Source organism: Sciurus carolinensis, chromosome 1 (assembly GCF_902686445.1).
Source record: "Sciurus carolinensis chromosome 1, mSciCar1.2, whole genome shotgun sequence".
Lineage (NCBI taxonomy): Eukaryota > Metazoa > Chordata > Mammalia > Rodentia > Sciuridae > Sciurus > Sciurus carolinensis.
In genome coordinates this window covers 56,321,271-56,335,422 of record NC_062213.1, presented here as the reverse complement: position 1 = coordinate 56,335,422, position 14,152 = coordinate 56,321,271, and the positions used below count along the sequence as shown (strand labels likewise).

At 37.9% G+C, this 14,152-nt stretch overlaps 1 protein-coding gene across 1 annotated transcript in view; it reads left to right on the top strand.

Annotated features, from left to right (window-relative positions):
- The window catches only part of Stmn2 (stathmin 2), a 50,854-nt gene that overhangs the window by 25,325 nt on the left and 11,377 nt on the right, over window positions 1-14,152 (top strand). Inside the window, exons 2-3 of the mRNA XM_047527858.1 lie at window positions 1,209-1,304; window positions 5,662-5,834. Of these exons, the coding sequence (XP_047383814.1) occupies window positions 1,209-1,304; window positions 5,662-5,834 (269 nt within the window). The remainder of the gene's footprint in view (window positions 1-1,208; window positions 1,305-5,661; window positions 5,835-14,152) is intronic.

Here is a 14,152-nt window from a genome sequence, read left to right as displayed (position 1 = left end):
TTGGTTTCCTACTTTCTCATGGAAACTTCTCAGTCTAACATTTTGTGACTCTAAACATTTAATTATTGAATCAGTATCTTAATGACCAAAAGAAGATGCACCTGCCAATAATGTCCAAATCCATCTTCTAGGAATTCCTTCCTTCCTAAGGTACCCACTTTCCCTTGGGTTACAGTGCTGATGAAATGACCCTGCCAAGATGCAAACGTTACCTGTTAAGTGCAGTGTGCTAGGTCATGCCCTCTGTTCATGCCTTATTTTCTCATGCCTCTTTTCTTCCGCTTTCCTTCATTTATTGATTTCACTAATTAGATATCAACAAAGGTGAAAGGGTCCTGCTTTCTTATCCCCTTCTGACTGTTTAAAACCAATAGTAGTGAGATGCTCGCCAAGTTTACCCAGGAAGTAGGAGGCTTTCTCAACAAGAAAGGAGAAAATGTAATGGAGACGGGGAGTGAGGGCCAGCACACTCTGCAGTCCTGCAGCTGCTTGGCAACTGGGTTTCAGAGGCAGGAAAGGAGTTCCTGTCACATCTCACAACCCAGTAGTTGTGAGAAGAGGAAGAGGTAAGACAATGTACTTGAGGATGGTAGAAAGCAGCAAGAAAATGTCCCTAAAGGATGTTTCTGCTTAGTACCTTAGTTCTCTGACCATCCCCAAATGAGTATGTGATGGTTCAGGCTGAACCTTCCTGAATCTTGCTTTCATACAATAGACTTGCTTTTATGTTTTCTAGAACAGTTCTGTCTCTCTGCTAATTGAATCTGTTTCCCTTATATCTTTCCTATTTTTCCCTCCTATCCTACTGGATCTTAATTCCTTCCCTTTTCCATCTAACACCCTTTCATTTCTTAACTAACTTGCTATACTATGCAATTCATGTCCTCTGTAATAAGGAATATACTTCTCAGGGCTTTGTCGACATTTTTAAAAATATTTATTTAGTTGTCAACAGACCTTTATTTATTTATTTTTATTTATATGCGGTGCTGAGAATCATTCCTAATGCCTCATGCATGCTAGGCAAGAGCTCTACCACTGAGCCACAACCCCAGCCCTCGACATGTTTATTCATTGTGAAAGAAAGCAAAGCAGTGGACCTGGCAGTATTCATTCTGCAGTATGCTATAATTATTATTTTAAATTTAGAGAAGCATTAAGAAGAAATTCAAAAAACAAAAGGTCCTAACTTGAGTCTTTCTTCTCAGCCTACAAGGAAAAAATGAAGGAGCTGTCCATGCTGTCACTGATCTGCTCTTGCTTCTACCCGGAACCTCGCAACATCAACATCTACACTTATGATGGTGAGTGCCCAAATGGAAATGCCCTGCTAGCAAGATCACTTGCAAAAGCTTGCTTATATTTGCTTCCTTCTCATAGCTCTTGGTATAATTAAATCAATATTTTTGTAGATCTTGCTATTGACTTGCTGTGTCTAGCTATTAGGTCTTATTGATTGCCTATTGCTCAAAACAGTTTGAATTTGGTGCTAATAACAGCACATTAATGTCTCTTAAGAAGCATGGCTGAGTTGTTATTAGCAGCCACATCCAATATATCAACATCCACAGTATGTCTAAGGCTTTAACAAATAATGTAATATATACTAAGCTGCAATTAGAGTAGATCAGAATTTGTAAGAAAATGCTTTATACTCAGAACACTCAAGAGAAAATCAAAAACCATCACTATTTTTCATTATGAAGTTCCTAGATTTTGCATATGTATACCAACAAGTTAATAACAGTAACTGAATTAAAAAACAAAACTGACTTATGACTGAGGCTCGAGGCAAAGAGGATTTAAAAAGACAACCCCTCCCTTCCTCCCTCCCTCCCCCCATTTCAAATAGCTGGCATGAGAACTTCACTGAAGCACAACCTTCTAGGTTTGATCTATCCTGATGGATTATGCTTAGTTTGTTTTCCTTTCTGGCTCTTCCACTATCCATGTGGCCTCCGGCAAGCCGACTCTTAGATTCTCTCAGCCTCATTTAACACTAGCATCTCCTCCCAGGGATGCTATGAAGTTTAAATGACTTAATGCAAATCAGACATCAGCACCAAGCCTGGCCCCTGAAGCACTTGACAATAGTAACTGTCATTATCAACAAAATTATCTTCATCTAATTCAGTCATCAAAATGTTTGATGATGTTGTAGGTATGCCAAGTATAGCTGAGGCATAGTTTGCTACCTGATGGCTCACAATTATTTTTCCTTTCCACATTTGTAAAGAAAGACATTAAAGACAAGGAGAAATGACCTTTTAGCAGGTCACCCCTAGTATGCCTTTAAAGCCTATTTGAGGACTCAAAGGCATTTTCCCTCCAAAGTTGTTCTGTCCTGGCGCCAGCACTGTAAGCGCTAATTAACTTTCTCAGAAGGAAATGCCCTCCCTGTGAAGGGATCTCAGTTTCCAACCATAATTTTCACTGGAATGCAGAACCCATGCCTACTTTGTAACATGTTCATTCGGTCAACACATAAACTACACCGATCTTTACTTTCTTCCAGACGTAGCTGCAGCTGGGAATCCAGCAGTGTTTCCTATGGGAATCTAATAACTCCATGTTGTCACTGAGGGTCCAAAGATTAATATGGAGTGGTCCTCACCTTCAAGAGACTCAGGGCTTAGTAGAGAGCCTTCCAGTATACAAACGATCAGGAAGTGGAACATAGTGGATAGGACGGAGGAGACCATGATGGTTTGAAGGGATTGAAGAAAAGCAGAAGCTCCATATCCACTGGCTCTTAGAAGTCTAGTATCCAATCCCATATCACGAATGCACTGCTTCCCAAGGAAAGTAGGTGGGGAATTTCGAGTTTCTGAAGTCTTTAACTCAGCCTTGTATTTCTGTCATGATACTAATGTGCATTATTTACTGCAGACAACCAATCTAACAGGAATTAACAGTAATTGTTTTTATCGTTTACCTTTATAAACAGGAAATGCCACGGTCTGTGATTTACATTCAGTGTTCTTTATCTTTTGGTCTTCACAACAAACTTATGAGGAAAGTGCTCTCTTATTCCCTGTCTTTTAATGAGGAAATGAAAACTTAAAGGACTTGGTGTTTCCATGGCATAGAGTAATCAGAGGCACTTCCTATACCAATGCAAATTCAGGAAGTTCTGATTCCAAAGTCTAACCTAAACTATTCTAAATTCCATCAGTTTATTAAATAAACTATTTTCCCATGCTCCCTAATAGCCCTTTTCATAGGCTTACATAAATTGTGTTGGTTGTATTTAAAATATAATCTTGGATACCTTCTGGAAATTTTAACATACTTTTACCTTAAAAAAAGCATTATTTCCAATATACTTTCTGAACTAGCTGTGACTGGATTATTTGTTAGCATTTAGGGATCTAAGATAATCCTGTCAGTCTGGGGTTAACCATACCGCAGCCCCACTGTGCACCGTGCTTGTCAAAAGAACGTCAGCGGAAGCATTATCTTCACATTAGAAGTGGTGCTTCTTCTCTGCTGTGCTCTAGTCAGAGCTGACCTGGAGACCTGGCCCAGTCTTTGCTACAACTTAAAAGGGACATCAATAAATTAGAGGCTTAGGGGGCATTTTCACTATAGGGGACAGAGGGCGTTTAGCCTAGGGAAAAGACTCAAAAGGGGACATCATAACTGTCTCAAATACAGAGGGCCTTCCATATCCAGAGTTTTGCATCAGCAGATTCAACCAACCTCAGATCAAAAATAATTGAGAAAAAACTGCATTTGTACTAAACACACATGAGCTTTTTTTCTTGCTATTATTCCCTGAACAATACAGAATAATAAATGCATACCGTTTTTTTGAATTTGATAGTATAAGTAATCTGAAACCAGTTACTGTTCTGGAGGATGTGAGTGGGTTATGTGCACACACTCCACCGTTTTATGTAAGGGGCTTGAGCATCTTCAAATTTTGGTATCCTCAAGGGGCCTTGGAACGAACCCCCAAGGGTCCCAAAAGACAACTGTACCTGAAAATTGGTGATGCACAACAGAGAACCACCTAATCTAGGGAAGTTTCAGGCTGCAAACAAGGACAAGAAAGCTGACCTCAGAGAGATGCTGGGACTGAACACAAAGAGCTTTTTTCTAAAAAAATCATTGTATTTCACTATTATGAGTTACGTACTTGTAAATGTCCTGGCAGATACTATCACTCTTTTGTACAGTAAATTATGTTATTTTATATTATAAATCATATTATTTGGGGGTAAAACCTGAAGGCCTGATAATCTGCTTATCTTTAAGTCACTGGTGAAAAAACTGACTAGCCATTCTTCAGGGGCTTTTTTAAATGACAAATTAAAAATTGTACATCAGTATGAAGTGCAACATGTTTTGAAATATACATATGTTGCAGAATGGCTAAATTAAACTAACATATTATTACACCATTTATTTATCATGTTTTTGGAGAGAACGCTTAAAATCCACTGTCTCAGCAATTTTCAAGAATACAGTTCATTGCTATATCGTCACCAAGTTGTATGATAGATCTTATGAATGTATTTTTCCTGCCTAATTGAAATTTCTTACTCTCCAACCAACATCTCCCTGTCTCCACACCCTCCCCCCAGCCTCTGGTAACCACCATTTCTGCTCTCTGTCTCTATGAATTCTACTTTTTCAGATGGCACAGCGTGTGGTATTTATCTTTCTGTGCCTGGCTTTTTTCACTTGATATAATGTCCTCTGGGTTCATCCATGTTGGTGCAAATGACAGAATTTCCTTTTTTGTTGTTGTTGTTTTTTGCTTTTTGAAGGCATAATGCTATTCCACGTGTATGTGTACATATTAGTAAGGAGAGGCTGTCCCCCCCAAACACCACTACCACTTCACTGACTCTTTCCCTAACTCCCAACTGCAGCTGAGTTGTGCCCAAGGAGGATATTCCAAGTAGCAACAAAATAGGAATGAAGATATTAAAGTGGGCTCCTGTCCCTTGTCCCCATTAGACTGTGAGCACCTTGAAGATAAGGATCCCCACATTTCATCACTGGGAGCAGCAAACATACTGAAGGACAAGTCAGGAACCAACAGGATGTTTTTCACATTAGCACTGACTTTGCCAAATACTCTAACTGCTAAGGAGGTTATTTTGGTTCTAGCAAAGTTCTTGTAAATTCCTGCCACAGGAATGGTAATATTGTAATAATATGTAATTTACACACACACACACACACACACACACACACACACACACATATTATATCTGAGAACTAGATAACTGTGTTCTTTTCCTCATCCATCTAACCAAAATGTGCCTCCCATCATGGTAATTTCCAAAAATAAATAATTATGTGCTACTTCATTTTTATACAAAGTTCATTTTTATTCAAAAAAGGAAAATAAAGCTTAGTCTAAAATCAACTCGGGCTATTTTTCCCAAGTATGCCTAACATTATTTAACTCCTGTAACATTATTGAGTTCCTCAAAACCAAGTATTTATTCTGTTAAAACATATATATAGTTCTACTAGAGAGATCTTATACCTTCAAACTAATGTAGAGCAAATTATCATATGCAGCAATTTATTTTTATTTCCTAGAGTAAGAATACTACTTTTAATTGCTGAAATCCGAATTATTAAAATAAACCTAAGCTTCAAGTTCCACATGCTTAATATTCCTCAATGTTCATTTCTTAGATATGGAAGTGAAGCAAATCAACAAACGTGCCTCTGGCCAGGCTTTTGAGCTGATCTTAAAGCCACCATCTCCTATCTCAGAAGCCCCACGAACTTTAGCTTCTCCAAAGAAGAAAGACCTGTCCCTGGAGGAGATCCAGAAAAAACTGGAGGCTGCAGAGGAAAGAAGAAAGGTAATTTTTCCATAGGTTTTTAAGTTCTCTCTCCCTTTCCTACCTTCCTCCCTTCCTCCCTTTCTTTCTCTCTCTCTCTCTCTCTCTCACACACAACACACACACACACAGACACAGACACACGGACACACACTTCAACCAAAGTTTTCAGGGGACAGTAACACCTGAACCTGTCCATCCCACATGCATAGGTCTTCAGTAGACAGAGTCAGGCTTGCTGGGATATAAACTTCCTCAGTTATGGTTAAACAAACATTGAGTTGAGGCTAGCCAAAATTAGAGTTCTCAGAGGCTAACAGAGCTTCAGTGTCCTCTCTCCTCTTCTTAGATCTCTTACCATAACAACCTCCCTCCTAGTCATCAGTATGGATGCTCTAGAGAAAGCACAGCCTTAGGCGACTTCTGGGATCAGAGTGGAGGCACAGAGGTGGCGAATGCTCCCTTTCAGGGTCTGCATCACACCCCCAGTGTCCTGCATGATTTTCCTTGAAATTATTAATTACCAGTTCTTCTCCCCAAGATCTTTCCAGCCCAGATGTGGTTTTCCCCCAGTCTAAGGGCTTCCTGCTCAGAGTCTCCCTCTCTGCCCTTGAAGTTAGTCCTTCCAAGATCAAGACCTTTTCTGAGATCTCTGGTGTCTCCCTCTACCCATTTCTAAGCCTTGACATAGATTTTTAGACTCATGTAGTCACTAAAAATACACTCCACATAAGGTCTTAGAGAGGAAATTTTGCATTTTTAATACATTTTTTTTATTTTATGAACACATTTTCTATAAAAAGCCAGCCAACACATTATACACTTCTGTGTTGGATAATTACAAAAAGAATGAAAAGCAACCTTTTCCAAAGACTAAATTCTCCAACAGGGAACACAGAGCAAACATAGCAAACATGTGTGTATGTGTGTGCACATGTGTGTATATGTACCTACATGTGTATGTATATTACACATCCATACATAAATAGGTTTGATATCAAATAAAAAGCCCAAAGATTAGAAGCTCTCAGGTTAAATTTCCTGAATGAGAAAATGTTGAACTTTGTGGTTAAAAATATCTTCCCGTGATATGTAACATATTAATCTCAACTCTAATTTTCACCTGAGTGAGGCTCTCCAAGTATTGGAAGACACACAAACACACACACACACACACACACCCCACAATTTTATCAATTACTGATGTTATGAATACAGATTTAGACAGGAAGAAACTGAACTATTAAACCAAGCATATGTGCAGGGATTATCATTTTTTTAAAAAGATAATTATCATTTTGATAGCTTTCTTCTCATGGTAAAGCTAGACTAAATTATTCAGTTACAGTTCATCAACACTTTGCTGCCAATAGAACTTTTTCTTTTTTTTTTTTTTGCGGTGCTGGGGATCGAACCCAGGGCCTTGTGCTTGCAAGGCAAGCACTCTACCGACTGAGCTATCTCCCCAGCCCCTTTGCTGCCAATAGATATTACCAGCTGGAACGGTGGCGATCATGCTGCACTCAAGACAGTTTAAGTTCCCTCCCAAGCACTGGCATCCTGCAGGTAATAGGTGTAGAGATGGGCACAGGTGTATGTTCTAGCCGTAAGTTGATGTGTAGAGATCAGAATTCAAAGTTATTGACTAACCAGAAATTAAAACTAGAAACCAAAGTTCAGCACCATGGTTTAGAACATTAATGGTATTGCTAGGTGTATTTAATGTGGAGAAAATTATTGACGGGGAAAAAAAAAAAACACAGAGATGATCAAAATTACCTGGGTGTTAATTTATAAGTCATATAAAACTCCCTTTGGTGACTAATTAATGATTCTGGTAAAACTCCTGCATCCTGACAGCAATAAATTATCAACAATTACACATTTAAACAATTTATCTGAACTAGAAATTGACCACACAGCTCAACAACATTCATAAATGTAACCATTCAGCATTATGATGCCAGCAATATATATGTTTTTAGAACACTTTAAAAAGCAGTATTCTATTACATTTCTCATATAATTAAAATTTTTCAATGCAAAAATCATTATGTGGATTATGTCCTAATGGTAGACTTTTAATTAGAAGAAAGTGTAACTAATTAACAGAAAGAACCAGCTTAACGATTCATCAATTGATTTTCTTCTATTGGATTGTACTGACTTAATTAGCACTTATTTGAAGAACTGTTAATTCTCTTTAAAGAGTCTTCTGTAAGTGCACATATCTCTGCAGATATCTTAGTGAGGATATGCAAATAACCCAAATCCAATTCAACTAGCTGAAATGAAAAGTGAATGTATGACTAAAAAGTCAGGGAATGGCCATGCCTCAGGAACGGCTGAATCCAGGTGATCAAGCAGTTTTGGCAGAAAACTTTCTTTTGATATCTGTCATTTCTCTTTGCATCAAATTGGTTTCACTACCAAAAAAATTTAGTTTCAGTCAATGCCAAATTACTTTTCTCACAACATAGCAACTCCAGCAAAAAGTAAAGTTTCTCTTTCCCAATAGTTCTAACAAAAGTCCTAGAATGGACTCTCAGTGACCTTTCTTGGATCACATGCCCAATCCTAAACCAGTCATTACAGCCAAGGGGATGCAGTAGTTCAGTTTGCAAACCTGCTTCACATGCCCACCCCTGACCTGCAGGGAAACGTAGATAAGATCCCTGGGGTGAGAAGTGTGGAGGGCTAGTTCTCAAAAAAAAAAAAAAAAAAAAAAAAAAAAAAAAAAAAAAGAACAGGTGTTCTCATCAGCAGGGAAAATGGATCTTAAGCATGCAAAATTACAGATGTGTTCCATTTTTATCTGCAAATATTTAGCGCTACTATAACAATTAGAATAACTATTTAGCTTATACACTAATACACTATAGGACTTGTAATTCTCTTTTGCCCCACACACACCCTATGTGCTTGTTTTCATATAAACAGAGTGGAAAAAATCAATCTATGTGACTACAAAGAACAGCGTTGTTCTTTCAAAATGTAATGCGAACCACACATATATCAAAACTTTTCTAGCAGCTATATTTAAAAGAACAAGAAATGTGCAAAATTACTTTTAATAATATATTTGAGCCCAACATACCCAAAACATTATTTCAACATGTAATCAATATGGAATTATTAATATTTCCCATTATTTTGTTCATAGTAAATCTCTGAAATCCAGTTTGTAGTTTACACTTACAATGGAGTTCAATTCAAACCAACCGTATTTCAAGATCTTTTTTGAGCCATACGTGGCCAGTAGCCATGGAACTGGATAGCACAGAAGACGAGAGGGGAAAATTTCTACTGAACAACAGGGAACCTTCAGCCTAATTCGTTCATATTGGTACCAGACTAGTATTCAGATTCAACTTTTAAAAAAATACTGATTCTCTAAAAATAGATATTTCAACTTTTAAAAACTACTGATTCCCTAAAAATAGATATTTATTCCCTAAAAATAGATATTTCTAGATATCTATATCTATATCAATATAGATATATATAGATATAGATATAGATATTTCTATATTGATATAGAAATTCAGAAAGTTAAAAAGAAATTTCTGTGCTCTGGTTTCAATATTTGCATTACAAAGTCAGGGACCCTCTGAATCTCACACTTTCTTCCTTGGCTCCCTGTGGTTTCTGTTGCATGTCGATTCATGACTGGAGAGGAGACTTCTCTGAGCCCAGGCTCATCTTCTGTTCTCTCTCATAGTACCCAGCTTTTCCGTAGTAGCACTTAGTATAATTGGTAAGCGTATGTTTATCTGCATAGTTTTATTTAACCCTTTATCTCCCATTAGAATATAAACTCCATAAACGTAGCAATATGTGTCTTTTGTTTAATAGTACCTAACAATAGTTAGTACTGCAAATACTTTGTGGTGGGGGGGATTGAATCCAAGGCCTCATGCATTCTAGACGAGTACTCTACCACTGAGCTTTATCTCCAGCCCTTTTTATATTTATTTTGACACAGAGCCTTGCTAAGTTGCCCAGCTGGCCTTGAATTTGAAATCCTACTGCCTCAGTCTCCTGAGAAGCTGGGAGTACAGGCACCCAGCACTACAAATACTTTTAAGTGAATAAATAAATTATAAAACTGAGGCTAAATGTTAAAATGCCAATATGTAACTTCTTTTGATTCTTTTCTATTCCATCCTTCCATCCTGAAACAAATTGTAGTCAATAAATTTCCAAATGACATCTGAAATTGCATTAAGTAAACTCTACAATACAAGAAATTCCTCATCTAGGGAAAGTCACCCTATCTCCATATCCATGAAGCACCTACTGTTTGGTTAGACCCTTTTCCAGGCACCAGGAACACCCCCACCAAGCTTACATTCCAATGGAGAGGAATAGCTAATAACATAATATAAAATACGTCAGAGCGTACAAAATAAAGCAGGCAAAAGAATAAGGAGTGTAGTGATAGAAGGATCTATTTGTATAGTGCAGTACAGGAGGGTCTCTTAAGGAAGAAAATATTTGAAAAGAAACATGAAATCAGGGAGGGAGGTAAAACATGCAGCTCTTCTCTGGGGACAGGACATTTGAGAGTAGCAAGTACAATGACCCTGAGGTAAGAGTGTACTGGGTTCTTTTAAGACACAACACAAAGGCCAGTGAGGCTGAAGCAGAGAATGCAAGGGGAGACCGAGCAGGATCTGAGGTCAGAAACTAGTATTTGAAGGGCTTTGACTTCAAGTGCAATAGAGGTCGTGGGAGAAAATAAAACCATATCACTACTTGATGTGAATCATAGTATCATTTCAAACATGTATCTGTTCTTAAGAGGGCAGTAACTAGAAAAATAAATAGTGTTAGATTAAATAGAGAGAACAGAAAAATGTTCTAGACTAAGAGAACCAAGGGCAGGTTTGAGAATGCCGAAAGTGTGTTTTCAGGGCACTGGGTGACCCAATTTGGAGGAGTCACTTTGGGGAGGGAGTAGATAGCTGGAAGGTGAGACTGGGGAGGGCCTTGAATGCTAGGTTAGAGTACAAGTTCCATTACACAAGACATGAGGAGTCAGGAAAGGCTTTCCAAAACTATACACACACACACACACACACCCTGATCCAGTAGTCAGCAATAGTTTCATTGCCCTGGACTCATTTCCTTTCCCATGAGTCAGAGATTTTTAAAGAGCCTACCTAGAACTCATACTCCATTTAAATAAGTATTAGTAAATTTTCTTGCCAAGGTTATAAGCAAAGATACCTGTACCTGCCAATTCATATTTCTGATCATCCTCAGATAGTAATAAGCATATTCTCACTAAATTGATGTAATTCTAACTCAAAGAAAATACAATAAAGGTAGACTTGGATATAGATGTGAAGTATAATTTCTGTTAGGACTTTTTAAACACTAAACAACTTGTGAGCTCCACACCACCCACCCCACCCCACCCACCCCCCCGCAACACACACACACTGCCATCACCATTGATATCTTTAAGGCCCAAACCTGGGAGTTCAGAGATCCTATCTGGAAACTGGGGACCTGGACTCTGCGGCACAGGCTTCCTGGATTCACAGCCAGAAGGCTGCCATAGAGATGTCTCCACATGGGATCAATTCTACTTTATGTTAAATGTTTGGCAGCTTCTCCAACTCTCACTCTATCTGTGGACACTATTGCAGCAGTGACCATCTGGTTACTAGGTGGACAATACTCCCTCAGGTTCCCTCGAACCAGAATTAATGTTCCATTGATTGGCTAGTAGAAGCTTATGATAAAAAGAATACATCTTTTTCCTGCTTTTTTCCCTTTTGTAATTATCTTTGGGGGTCAGTGTTCACCTCCACTGAGACTGTATTAATCTCATGCAATCCGCTTGAAGCTCACTTGAAAACAGTCTCTGTACTACAACCGAATATAATTAGTCATCTACCCATTCATTTATTCATCCATTCAACTAACACTTAGCTAGCAAGAGGTAGCAGGACTCGGCTACCAGTTGATCTAGGACAACTTTCTCCCATTTCGATATCATTATTAATGATTTTCCTTTCTTGGGTGTTCTAGTTTGGGTAATCATTGATAGGATAGTCATATTCAGCAAAGTGCAGTGTTTAAAAGCATCTTTAAAACCATGGTAGCTGCTGGACATGGTGGCACACAACTGTAATCCCAGAAACTCAGGAGACTGAGCCAGGAGGATTGCAAACTCAAGTTCAGTCTCTGCAATTTAGCAAGGCTCTAAGCAACTTAGTGAGACCCTGTCTCAAATGAAAAAACAAAAACAAAAAAATTTTTAAAAGCCAGGATGTGACTTAGTGGTAAAGCACCTCTGAGTTCCATCCCCAGTTCCAAAATAAATAAATAAATAAAACCATGGGAGCTAAGAACATATGATTAAGAGAATGGCCATGATTATATTCTATCCCACCACTTACTGACTTTGTCACCTAATCTCTCTGACTTCTTTTACCCATCTATGAAATGAGACTTGTAATAGGTCACATTTCATGAAGTGATTGTGAGAACAGAAGGTTACTGTACATGAAGACATGTAACAAGCACTGTGAAAGAGTTAGCTATTATTTTGTAAAGATAAATTGAGTTTCTGACCTCACAGAGATTATGGTCTAACAAACTCTTGATTTTATAAAGGAAAGTGGTTTTAATTAACACAGTGAAATGTTAACCATAGATACATTTTATAGATATTTTTATATAATAAAATATTCCTTATCAAATCACATAAAAGTATAGGCAGTTTGATAGATAATGGTCCAACTAAATGTGGCTTGAAAAAATTAATATAAAAAATGATGAAAAGAATCTCAATGATATTGATAAAACTTCACACCAAAACAGATTAAATTAAAATACACCCTACTCAAACCAGTGCAGTGAGATTTTAATTGACACACTGACATTGCTGGCATGATGAACCCCAAAGTCACTGAAGCCCTAAAAAGAAGATGTGTTGCTTACTCTCAATGAGATCACATAAAAGTGAATCATTATTTACAAAAGCTGGTAGGCTTACATCTCTCTTGGTAAGTGACAGTTCAGATGGGATTTGGGGAAAGATGGGTGGTTTTTACAGCACTGGATTTCATAATTCAGTGCTGGATTATTCGTAGTTTGGCATTCAGGAAGCCAGTTTGACACACAAGCCACAGAATCCTTCTGGTGAGATCCTCTCAATGAAGAGCACCCCAAATTTCTTTTCCTAGGAGTGAAAACCATCACAGGTGTTAGAATAGGAAGGACTCATTCCAAAGGGCTTTGGGTTTTAACCATTTTAAATTTCTTAGTATGCTTCTGACTCTTCAACATAAAGTGAATATCGCACCCTTTGGTTTAACAGGATTGTATTCAACTGTCATTTTAACAAGATGTTGTTTGTGACTTTAACTGGGTTAATAATGTTTCTTCATTGTTAGCTGTAATGCCAATTATTACAGACACATCACCTAACCTATCAGCATAAAGGCAATGTGCTACTGGGAGTTTAGTATGTGATCATTTGTCCTGGATAGCAAGCAAGTAATAAGTCCCCCAAATGATGAAAAGAAGCCAGAAAATAAAGGACAGAAATGTGTTTACTTCAGAAATAATGGGAAACTAGTGCTAACTAAAATGTAGCCTTAAATCTCTTATGTGTACATAAAGTAAAATGAGTTTTATATACCAGTTAACTCAAATTTATCTTCCATTTCATTTGTGCGGTAATTAAACTCTTATACTGGGTAATAAAAGAAATGGTAATTAACCTCTTTGGAAAACGTTGAAGTGTTCCTGAATGTACAATAACTCTTCTTAGCTGTCTCATTACTTTCCCTTCACGTACCTCTCATGTCATTATTCCCGTCATCTGAGTTCCACGTGAGGAGGTTTATGCCTGGAAAAGGTGTTCGCCAGTAATGTGCATTGGTTTCCGCAACAGTACCATGGAGAAGGTTTCCTGGTCTCCCCAGATGCCACCTCACACATCTCAGCTTTATACTTTGCCTTGACATTTGCTTTATATCACCCAATCATCAACTTGCCCTAATTTTCCATTTCAGTATATCAGCAACCTTTTACATAAGGTACACATTCTTCAGAAATGTTCCTCCAAGGCCAGAGGGCTTTTCCATGAACAATTTATTTTTAAGCACTTTCAGCAAATGCCTCTCCAACCTCTCAATTCACGTGATCAAGATTCCTTTCTGTTAATCTGCCCATCCAAAGTATAACATGAGAAGACCTATCTGAACCTGTAATGAGAACTTGACTTCTACTGAAAATGAAAGAATATGCTACCACTTTTGTATATCACATTTTTATTCTATAACCGCATACTCATTTCATGTCGTGTTTTAAGGCTG